This window comes from Phaethon lepturus, unplaced genomic scaffold (genome assembly GCF_000687285.1).
Source record: "Phaethon lepturus isolate BGI_N335 unplaced genomic scaffold, ASM68728v1 scaffold4175, whole genome shotgun sequence".
NCBI classification, from domain to species: domain Eukaryota; kingdom Metazoa; phylum Chordata; class Aves; order Phaethontiformes; family Phaethontidae; genus Phaethon; species Phaethon lepturus.
This window is the reverse complement of record NW_010539708.1, coordinates 58,471-70,653: the sequence shown is the minus strand read 5'-3', so window position 1 is coordinate 70,653 and position 12,183 is coordinate 58,471. Positions and strand designations below refer to the sequence as shown.

The 12,183-nt window shown below is 37.3% G+C and overlaps 1 protein-coding gene across 1 annotated transcript in view; it reads right to left on the bottom strand.

Moving 5' to 3' along the window:
- PLXDC2 (plexin domain containing 2) overlaps positions 1 to 12,183 on the bottom strand; it is a 102,831-nt gene that overhangs the window by 33,497 nt on the left and 57,151 nt on the right. The window contains exon 5 of the mRNA XM_010287184.1: positions 4,424 to 4,523. Coding sequence (XP_010285486.1) covers positions 4,424 to 4,523 — 100 coding nt within the window. The remainder of the gene's footprint in view (positions 1 to 4,423; positions 4,524 to 12,183) is intronic.

Below are 12,183 nucleotides of genomic sequence, written 5' to 3'. Positions count from 1 at the left end.
AAGATGGTCATGAAATTAGGAGAGATCTTGGGAGTCTGCAGAAGGGAGAACAAAGGACACTGAGGGTGACTGAAATAAGGATCAAGAACAGAATGAAAAAAAAACAAAGAGGAAACAGGGAAGAGAAGGTGGTTGCAATGGGACAGGAGCAAACTTCCTGATGCAGTGAAGATGCTGAAGGGAGGAGAGAAGACTTGCTGGAGGAACATGTAAAGCTGTCCTGCAGCTTTGTCTTCACCAGTCATGTGTTGTCTAACCAGAAGACATCCATTAAACATTCTTAGTGTCTTTGTTACAAAATGAAAAATAGTTAATGTACAAGTGTTCAGCCACTCTGAAGAAGAAGAGAACAGGGTGGACAAATCAGAAGCAGAGGTCCAGAGCCTGGCTCACTTCACTTGAAGTACCTGGAAGAAGCAGAAACTTTTCCTCTAAAATTAATCAATATGGACTTGATTTGCCATTTTGCTGCCATATAAATCTTAGAATTTAGGGCTTTTCTTGTTAATCTTGGTGTCAAGAAAAAATTTACTTCCCTTCACAGATTACCAAAGTACCTCTAGAGTATATACAGGCATATGTATTTATACATATATAAATATATATATATATAAAATAGCGGCCAATCTGCTTCAATATAATAGTACCACATATAGGCTTGAAAATAAAGACATTGTGTATATATAAGCATTAGTAGCAGATCAAGGAAAAAAACATAGAAAACAGGCAGAAAGCCACCTGCCAAAAATCTCTCATCTCTGTGCTCTTAAACTGCTCTAACTCTTAAAAGATAAGGTGAAAAAATGGAGGTACCTGTATTCTTTTAGGGACAGATAAAAGGGGTATTACTGCAAAGCCTTTATATGTAGGAGTATATTAACAAAAATAGGTATGAAATGCTCAAGGCTCTCCATTTCAAGAAGTTCAGAAAATCCTTTCTTTATGCTGTTGCGTCTTCAAGAGGATCCTTTTCAGCACTCATTAAAATGCACTTTTGAAATAAAACTGCTGATCAAAAAGCATGTTTTTCTCTCCTCAGAATGAAATAGATTTGCCTGCCTTTAGAACTCACTTTTCAGAAGTATTAAAAAAGTTATTACTAATGTTTCAGACAGTATGTCTGAAAAAATCTTGTAAATAGTTCTAAATCTTCCAAAATTACTTCAGTACAACTAGGACTTTTATACTGAAATTTTAGAATGCTGAGCATACAGAGTCCACCAAAGACATTCAGCATTTTTTAAAATCGAGAGGATATTTTTGTTCAAATAGGCTTCTGTTGCACTTAATGTTTCTTTCCGTTTCAAATGCAAGTTGTATACAAAAATAACTGACAAAACTCAAACATAAAGCAGTAGAGTTGGGGTTATTTTGTTTGATTTGTGTTTGGGTTTTTTTTTACCTAGCCATGAACATAAAGGGAAAATGGGTTTTCTTGATGGAAAAGTCTTTACTAAAGTGTTAAGCAACAACTAATAGCTATATAATCTTTGCCTTCTTTTGGGACAAACAAACAGCAATTTATATTCTTCCATCGTCTTAAGGAGCTAACAAGTAAAGTAAAACAACGATTCTATCATATCACTTTTCCAGTAATTGACTAGAACCATGGCTGATTTAACACCTATGAAAAACACGAATGCAAGAACATGCATATTTTAAGAGCATCTGACACTAGCTCTCTATGGGCCAACATTATTTACCAGTTCTGTCAGGGTGCTATTATGTTGCCTGTACATACTAATACAAACCTGTTTCACTGAAAGCACAATTTGGCTTCAGGAAAATCTGCTGTGAACTGATGGTTCCCTTGATTAATCCTAGCTCTTGTGTAAGCTGCAAACTAGCAAAAATAATAATGGATTACCACCATCCACAGAACCATTCATTAAGGAGAAAAGCAGTGCATTACACACAGTAATAGAGAAATAATGCTGTCAAACTAGTTGATGGCACATTTTAGACTCTTTACCCACATTTTATTCTTCTTATCTGCCATTCCTTAATGTAACTTAATGAACAGAGTAAGTTTAAGATGAAACACTAGACAGATTTTACGGTTAATTAGAGTCACTTCACTTAGCAGAAAGTGTCATGTGACAAAAAGGTCTGCACAAACACTAGAACTAGAAGACTAGTAAGTAAACTGTGTATTCATCAAACTCAACATTAGGTAATTGGTAGTAAAATAAGGTGCATGTCTGAAATATTTCTACAGAAAGAAACATTCAAACTAGAACAAAGACTCACATATACCATATATTTTACATACAAAATATGTAAATTTAAAGTAAGTCCTTTAGTGTTGTTTGATGATGGAGGCCTGATGCCAAAAAACCTACATACGGCTTGCATGTCTTACGTTAAATTTCTGTGTGACTATTCTCATAAACCATTTGCGCAAGACAATCAACCTAATTTTCTTCTGAATCAATTTTAGGAGCTCTCATGAGCTGAAGACTCACAGAAATATTCAGATCATTCACTTACAAACATCACTCAAATTGCCAAAATCTTGCCTAGAATAGAATCACAGAATCACGAATCATTAAGGTTGGAAAGGGCCTTCAAGATCATCAAGTCCAACCATTAATCCAGTGCCACCGTGTCACCTAAACCATGTCCTGAAGCGCCACATCCATACTTTTTTTAACACTTCCAGAGGTGGTGACTCCACCACCTCCCTGGGCAGCCTGTTCCAATGCTTGACCACCCTCTCGGTGAAGAAATTTTTCCTAATATCCAATCTAAACCTCCCCTGGCACAACTTGAGGCCATTTCCTCTCGTCCTATCACTAGTTAGTTGGGAGAAGAGACCAACACCCACCTCGCCACAACCCCCTTTCAGGTAGTTGTAGAGAGCAATAAGGTCTCCTCTCAGCCTCCTCTTCTCCAGACTAAACAACCCCAGTTCCCTCAGCCGCTCCTCATAAGACTTGTGCTCCAGACTCCTCACCAGCTTCGTTGCCCTTCTCTGGACACGCTCCTGCACCTCAGCATCCTTCTTGTAGTGAGGGGCCCAAAACTGAACACAGTATTCGAGGTGCGGCCTCACCAGTGCTGAGTACAGGGGCACAATCACTTCCCTACTCCTGCTGGCCACACTAGTTCTGATACAGGCCAGGATGCTGTTGGCCTTCTTGGCCACCTGGGCACACTGCTGGCTCATATTCAGCCAGCTATCAACCAGCACCCCCAGGTCCCTTTCTGCCGGGCAGCTCTCCAGCCACTCTTCCCCAAGCCAATCATTTGTTCCTAAGCACTCAAAAGCAATTCATGCGACCATAAGCACATCACAACTACCTGTCATACTTCAGAAACAGATTTCTTCCAACACCTGATCTCTTAAGGAAATCTGGGCATGCCAACCTCCTTCACACTGCTCTGAGTTCACAACACGCAACAGATGGCACTGAAATTTTCCACCTTCCCCATGGCAGGACATACAAGACGTAGGATTTATGCTCTCTCATATCAAAGACTGTTTAAATGTGATAAGGGGATAGGATGAACTGAAAGGCAATAGTACCTGCAACTTCAGTGTCAGCCCCATCTGCAGACTGCCTTAAAGATGGGCTGGACCAGGCCAGTCCTTATGAGCTTTATCTGCACCACACCTCTGTCAGGGTTCACTTCAGGACAATATGCCTGGCCTCAGTCCTAGGAGGCTGCTTCAAGTGCAGCTCCTTCCACCTACACCCTGCTATTAGAGGATCATCAAAAATTGAGCTTAGTAAATTTGCTCCAAATGTGTAAATAAAACCAACACACTTGGAAAGCAAGCATACTCTCTAATGGTTAAACAACCTCAAAGGGTTCTGTACACAGTATGTTAAAACAAAGTGTCAAGGAAATCACACTTGATTTCCTACTATTTGTTTTCAGTCAAGCCACACAAAGTATAATTAATGCCACAGAAAATTAAATGTCACCTGCATTACTGTTGTCACAACTATGTGAGACCAAGATGTTATTAAATAACTATATCTCCTCTTCTTTTCTCTCACTAAAATGTATATATGAATTTGAAGTTCAGAATGTAAAGTCTCAAAAACTTCCAGGCTGGATATTTTCCTCTTTTTGGATACAGAAGATTTTTCTGAACAGTTTGCTTCTTCCCTACTATGGATATGGAGACATATTCCAAACAAAGTAACTTACGGAATACCAAACTGTGCTGGCTGACAGTTTGATTTTACATTATTTGGCTGGCCATTTAGTTTTATTTACTTAATTTATCAGCTCAGAAGAAACAATGACAGAGAAAGCCACATTGGGAATTATCAAGCAAATAAAATTACACTTGAACTAACAAGCTGAAATTAGCTAAGTGATTTGTTGTGCAGCTAATCATCCTTGATGAAATCAGCTTATACTAATTTCTCAGCCTCCAAACCATTAGCACCACTACAATACTACATACTGGGAATTTGCTGGATCCTGTGCACGACCACAAATGCATCTGAGAGTCCCACTTTCACTGGGTGGTTGGTCGAACTTATCTGTGTCACAGCAACAGGAATCTGGAAGACAAAAGAGGAAGATATGCATGAAATACTGAAGTAAAAAAATTCAGACTAAAAATATCAGCACTGCCATAATGAACATTTAACCAGTGTAAACTAAAAGTCCTAAATAAATATTTTATACAATATAGCATAATATGACTAAGGATTTATTGAAGATTGAAATTACTGTTTTTAATTTTTATTTTATTCTAGTTTGCTTTGCTGCTTATATAACAATATTCACATCAACACATAGAGGTGGAACAATTGTTAATGATGACACAGAAAAGGGCAGTATTTTTCAGTAATTTATTTCCCCCAGTTGAAGACAAAGTGGGATGATGTGCTCGTATCAGACAAGGATACTTTTCTCTGCTATTGAACACACTAACTGTGAAAGTTCAGCTTGGGATGAACATTTTAAAAGCTTATGGTTCCATTAACTTGCACTGAAAACGGTTTGAAGAACTATCGGAAGATTTGATATTATTCTTTAATATGTCTTGGAATAGCAGGGAAATTATCAATGTCATGGAAAATGAGGAAAATGCCAGATGCTCATTTGCCAACACCTGGAGGAAGAAATAAGAAGACTTAGCCATAGACCAGTCCAGCTTTATGTAACAGATGCAGATGCTGGGCAACATGATTGTATGAAAATAGGTGTCAAGTTTGATTTCATTATTTGGGCAAGATTGCGGCTTTGGCTGATACTTGTATAGATGTAATAGCTCTAGAATTTTGTAAGGTGTTTGATTTAGGGACATGTAACATTTATACAATATTAATATAGTTAACTAGACTGACTGATCACAAACAACAGCCATCACTGAAGAAGCAGATCAGACTGACAGTGTGTCTTTACAGTGTATCCTCCTTCTTCAGAGATCAGACCTAGTATTCAAAAGTTTTATCGAAGACTGGGAAGGAAATGTAAATTTACTGCCAAGCAGTTCTGCAGATGACACTGGCAGAGCAAAAATAATGAAATGCCTGGATTAATTAGCAAAGTTAGACCTTGCAAAAAATTGCAAAGTTATAGCTCAAGAGAACAAAGACTGCAAGGTAGAGGTTTGAGGGCCATGTTGTAGAAAGCAGCAGTTTTGGAAGGAATCTCATTATTGTAGTGGATGAACAATTCCAGCTGTCAGAAGGGACACTGCAGCAAGAAATCTTAATTTGATGTGATATTTGGTTACACAAACAGTGGAATATAGCCTAATGCCTAATGGGGTGGCCATTGAATATAGCCTAATGGGGTGGCCATTTTACTTGAATCTGCCCATTAGATCATTACTGAAAGGTTACACAATCTTTGGGAGGATCTGTTTCTTAAAAAGATGCTGAAAACTTAAGAGAAGGAAGATTAAAAGAGTAATAAAAATATTTATAAAACATTTGCAGTTCTCAAATGCCATTAACAGAGGAGTTCGAGAGCTCTATCTATTTGGCTTCCCAAAGGGGAAATGGAAAGCTGGCTGTATTACCATAAACAAGTACTGCCATGGGGAGAAATTACTCAGGGGATAAAGAGTTTTTTCATTTATCATAGAAAGATATAACCAGAAGCTGGAAGCTGCCGACAAATACCTTCAAAGTAGAATAAGGCACGTTTCTATGATCGAATGTTATTAACCACTGGGATAAACTATCAAGGGAAATTATGATTCTCTACCCATTGCTGCTTTCAAATCACAGTTAGATATCTTATTTTTCAAAGCTGGCCTTCAGTTAACCAGAAATTACCAGGCTGAAGACAGATGAAACTGGATCAAGTGTAAGAAACTGAAACACAAGGTGCTAGCTCAGCTAATCTAATAGTCTGCTCTGGCTTTACCTGTGTAAAACTACCAAAATTATACTGTTGGCCAGTATTTTTCACATAGCAGAAAAGTGCCAAAGCAAAAAGCTGGCTACACAACCAGTGAATGAGGATTCAGTACTGTCTACAAATCAATTAATGGCATGACTTCTGATAATTGAATTGAGCATTAGTAGCTGTTCTCCTCCTTGCTCCTAAAATATCATTTAGCTGTGCTTTTTCCTAATTACACTGGTATCTGTCTAGGAAAAGTTGAGAATATTAAAAGAAAAAGTGAGTTCTGGGAAATAAAACTGTCATAAATTTCCATTTCTTTTACTTGATTTAGTGACTGTTTTAGCTGGTTTATCTAGGGGTTCTGGCATACATGGTCTGCTTCGGCATAACAAAAGGGACTATGTCAAACCAACATAAAAAACAGAAGTGGCTTGGAAATACTACTAGTAATACATCAGTTTAAATTTGGCTTATATCAGTTTAGCTCTGATGCAATTATGGGATAATATGACATAAGAAGGCTGAAAGCCATATTTTCAAAGTCTCCAAAATAAAAGAGTCAGTTCAGAAATAATTCTATAAACTTTCTCCAGCATGAAAGCATAAACAAAATAAGGGAATTATTCATAGTCTCATACATACTGTATGAGATATACATACTGTCTACATACTGTAGAGAAAATCTTATATTAACTATCAAAGAAACGGTCTTAAAATTATTTTGAGGGGGACACTCTAAAGAAGCTATTGAAAATCAAGTTAGAAAAAGCACTGATGAGAAGGATGCAATGATTATTTCTCTTCCAAGTTAGAGAGGAAACACAGCAGTTGAAAAAAGAAATCAGTTTTATGGACACAAAATGTAGTTGGAGTTGGAATTATGAGGTGTGTGACCAAAAAAATATGCTGGAAAAATTGGTAGCTCAAGGCACAAATTACATCTATACATGAAAAGAATTATACTCATTTTTACACGTGAGTGCAAACAAGAAGAAGTTGAGTAGCCTCCTTAACTTTAAGTCTAGTGCGGTATCACATGTTTTTTCTGAATTTGTGAGTAATTGAACATTTTGAATCCTTCCCTCAAAAATCATGCTAAAGCAAACTAATTTCTCTCTCTCTTTTTTTTTTTTTCAGGAAGGAGTGATGGATTCTCACATTACAAATGCCACAAGTTGTTTGTTTGTTTGTTTTATAAATTTATTTTCAGTACAACTTTGTTCAGAGCTTGAAAGTCACTTTCAGTTTCATTATTTAATAAAAGTTATGACTGAATCAGCGATATCTGGTACTAGGACACAGTAGCCAAGTTGAACAGAAAATACAAACAAAAACTTCATCAGAAATTAGAAAATGTTGGAGCAGAAATATTTCAGATCTACTGATTTGCCAAAAATCCTGCAGGTGTCCACTGTGTGTTGCTGGGCATTCTAGCAAGAATGAAGAACTTGCAGAATCATTTTCTAAAAGTAATATGAAAGCTGTAGTAGGGTCCAGTCTAACAGACTGGCAGCTTTAAGAAGCAGCTGAGATTTTAGATATGTATTTTAGAAACAGCGAAGTGTTTTTGTAAGGTGAGGAAATAATAAATTAAGTTAGTATAGCCAGCTCTTCACACTGAGGTACAGCCTGTGTCAAAATTAGGCATACAGACAGCAATGCAGTCAAAGTAGAAGGGAATCCACGACCCAGGAAAACTCTTTTCTGCTCTTGAAAAACTACAGTTCAAAACTGACTGAAAGATAAGAGCTAGAGTATGCTGCAAAATAATAATTAGGAACACAATAGTACTTATATAGGGTTTTCATTGCCAGTTTCCTAAGTAGTTATTAATTACTCTACAGGCCAAACTGCAGGAAACTTAATCGGGAATTTTAAGTTGCATAAACTGATCACGTCACAAAATCAAAAATACTGTTTCCATGTTAGTATTTTTATATTAGTAACAGAGGCAAAGAAATGTCAGGAATGTATTAATGTAGGCAGAATATCCATGAAGACTGTTGGGGTTTTTTTTTCAGTTTTCAGGAAACAATCACAGGGTTTGTAGTCTTGTTACTGAAAACAGGGTATTTTCCATCATGCATAGCAGAAGCATCAATTTTATCTAACTGCTAGTACTTAATCAGTTCCACTCAGTTCTGCCTCTTTTCACGGTAGAAACAAATTCTGCTAGAAATCTCTTTCAGAATTATTTTCCAACTTCACATATCAGGCAACTTGTACAAGCATTTAAACTTTAATAATGGTTCCTGGATGACTACATAAATAGAGAGTTGTTACTATTTAAATGAACAAAGGAAGCCTTCAAGTCAATGAAATTAAGAAAAATATCCTAAACCATTGACAAAGTCCTTGGTATCTTTGCCTAACTTGTCTGATATTAATCACAGACAGAAAAAGAAGCCAAATGTTACACTAAGGAACATTATCTATAAGCACTGATAGGAAAAGACTATAGAATAAACTTTCTTTATTATTATATTCTGTTGTCTAGTTTGCACTGTAATGTATTGCATACCTAGTAGAGGTGCACCAGTAAAATTTTCCTGCCAGCTGACGTTTCACAGAATCACAAAATGGTAGGGGTTGCAAGCGACCTCTGAAGATCATCTGGTCCAACCCCCCTGCCAAGGCAGGATCACCTAGGGCAGGTTGCACAGGAACGCGTCTAGTCGGGTTTTGAAGGTCTTCAGAGAAGGAGACTCCACAACCTCTCTGGGCAGCCTGTTCCAGTGCTCCATCACCCACACAGTAAAGAAGTTTTCCTCATCTTGAGGTGGAACCTCCTGTGCTGCAGTTTATGCCCATTGCTCCTCGTCCTGTCACTGGGCACTGCTGAGAAGAGACTGGCTCCATTCTTCTGAGAGGACTTCCTCTTTTTTAGTATGTTTCCTGACATATTGACTATTTCCCAGAACACTAAAAGTTGGTGTAAGCAAAGTGATATTTAAATTGGAAGGTGTATGCACTGTAAACAAACTAGATTGGTAAAGAAACAAATATTTGACTTGCTGTAGGACCTTGCTATCTTCCAAATGGTTATTACATTTTGAACACTTGTCTGTATAGCTCCTTCCTCTACTCATTAACTCTTCTGAAAGATATTCCGATGTCTCCAGATTTTACTATCCTGGTGGATCAGCTCCTTTTCTAAATTTTTATTTTTTTCAGAATTTATTCTGGATTTTGGATAACAAGTGTGCTTTGTAGACTGCTTCCTACTGGGCAAACAAGAGAACACAGAAGATTGCTCAGAACAGCTCCTCTGATACTCAGCAAACCCTAGCCAAGATCCTGACTTGGTGGTCAACACCAGGTTTATGAGGTAGCAAACGTGATGAGGGAGCAGGAAGGATATGAAAAAGGGAATCACAAATGGTTTGAATAAATAGGAAATAAAAGGTAAAATTCACATGAATTGCTTTAGACATAAAAGACCCTATTTGTAGCTCCCTTAAATGTGTAACCAAAGTTATTTTAAAAGTGGATTCTTCAAGATAAACTGCTGGTGTCACTAATACAGAGCCCCTGTGGGATGCTTTATAAAGTTACTCGCAACCTCTCTGCTGCATTTCTTACATGGAATTACAGCTTGGAGACTTTCAATGACAATGCAATAAAGACCTTGCAGATTTGCTATACATTACTGTCATTTTTTATAAACTCTGATGATAAAATAAAATGGCACCAAAAAGACAGTAGAAATCTTCTTGTGCAACTTTTACTCAGGCTAGTGAGCACTCACACAAATAATCTTACTTGAGTTAATGGAGTTCTTGACAACACGACTCACCAACAAAAGAAATGGTCCCAGAAGGAAGGAATTCCTCAGAAAGCAATGGATTCAGCACCAGAAAGTAAATCAATTCCTAGCCTGACTTATAAGCACTACAGTCAAGTTTAAGTTTACAAGTGTCTCAGTTTTTGTTTTCAGACATCTTGTGTCTGATCATTGACTGGAAATTTTGTTCAATTTTCATCATTTAGGTGAGAAGTTGAGGTAGTTTTAATGGAGTAAGACATGCTGCAAATAAAGAGTGTAGTCTTCTGGAAATCTCAGCCTCCAAATCCATTCCCCAAGCCATTACCAATGGAATACACTAGTTGTAACATTCTAATATTTTACAAGAATCTTTTGTCAAAAGATTTACAGAACACTGCTATGTTACTATTATCACTTTTCAAAGTCTCTTTCCTTAACTATGTGCAACAGTTCTAAAGCAATGTTTGGTAACTCCATTCAGGACAAGAATAACCCATGACAGGGGATTTGAAAGATTCAGCAGTGGAAAAAATGTGAATTATCCTATTTGTAAATTCCAATTCTTTCTATCTCAGGATTAATGAATAGAAGGTTAATAACTCTGTCCCACAAAAGCACTGTGGTTCTGGAGGAAGCTCCCAGTAGTGCAGTGAGAGCAAGCAGCCTACGATGAGTTATCGTAGCATAAAACTTGTTTATCCACAGGTTAAAGGACATAGTTGCATGCAATTCTAGGGAACCACATGTCATTAATAAGGTGGCCCATTTCCTCCCGTCTTCCTAAATGAATAAAGATTTCCACTGCCTGGCATTCTGCATCATTGTTTACATTTATGCAAAATGAATGCAAGCTACTATCAATTTAGAGCAACTGCTTCTATCACCCGTATTATATTCATTTTGCACAGGGCTGGACAGTAACAGACAGGGCAGAGCATCTCATAACTCAGAATAGTAGTAACCTGAAAATGTCACCATTTTAAAGTCAGAATGCATATATAATTCTTGCCAAATTTATCTTAAAATTACAAATTGAAGTAGTGTCCCTTCCCACTCCTCTGGGTCTTGAAGGCAGAAACTTTTCTACAGTTTTCAAAAAGGTCGCTTTTTCTTTGAAAAGGTTTCAACAACAGGAGATAAACAAAGCTTTGAATCACACTCCTTTGATCAAGCACAGGCTCCACTGGGCTAAGCAGAGCAAAGCTTTCATGAAACTGGAGTCAAAAAGCAAATAAACTCCCATTTTCATAGATTAAGACTACTAACCTGTACATAACACTCAGAAACAGAGCCAAAGCAGACTTGCATGTTGTTTATAAGATAAGGAAAGCCAGGTACGTGGGCATATCAGAAGTTTCTTGTGTCTACAGAAATAATCCAGTAAGAGTATCCTGCAGCAATCCTGTTTGCAAGGTGCAAAGATATCTATCTTAGTGAATATATGACTGCTGCGAGTCGAATAACCCTCACTAGCTTTCTAATGAAGGGGAGAGAAGTACTATTATTTCTGCTTCATTCAGGTGCATGGCTTCAACACAAGCATGAAAAATGAGCCTGAACACTTACAACTGGTCTGTAGCAGAGAGAGACAACAACCCAGATTTCGCCAAGTCTGGACAATCAGTCATATCGTTGATTACAATTTTTTAATACAAGGAGGATTAACAGAACGATGTACCTCTTGAAGAGAAAGTCACACTTCGCATGATAAAACGAGATTAAAATAACCAAAAAAAGAAAGAAATTGTTCTTTGCCCCTAGAGACTTGAGATTATCTACTTTATGATTCTTGTTTGCATGAAATTCAACTGGAGGTATAGCCTCTAGGCTATGCCTCCAGGACTCTAGCAATAATAGCAAGAAAAAAAAATCTAAAGTAGCAATCGAAATTCTACAACACTTGGAGAATGCAGAAGAGCCCAGCCAAGACAACAACATATTGGTGCTATGAAGGCAAACCAAACGACCTCAATCTAACAAGTGTTATCGCTGAATAGATGGAGAACCTCACAAAGCTAGAGATACAAACTAGTTATTTCTTATTTTAAATACATGAACTTTGAAATACGTCAGTTACCAAGAAATGATAG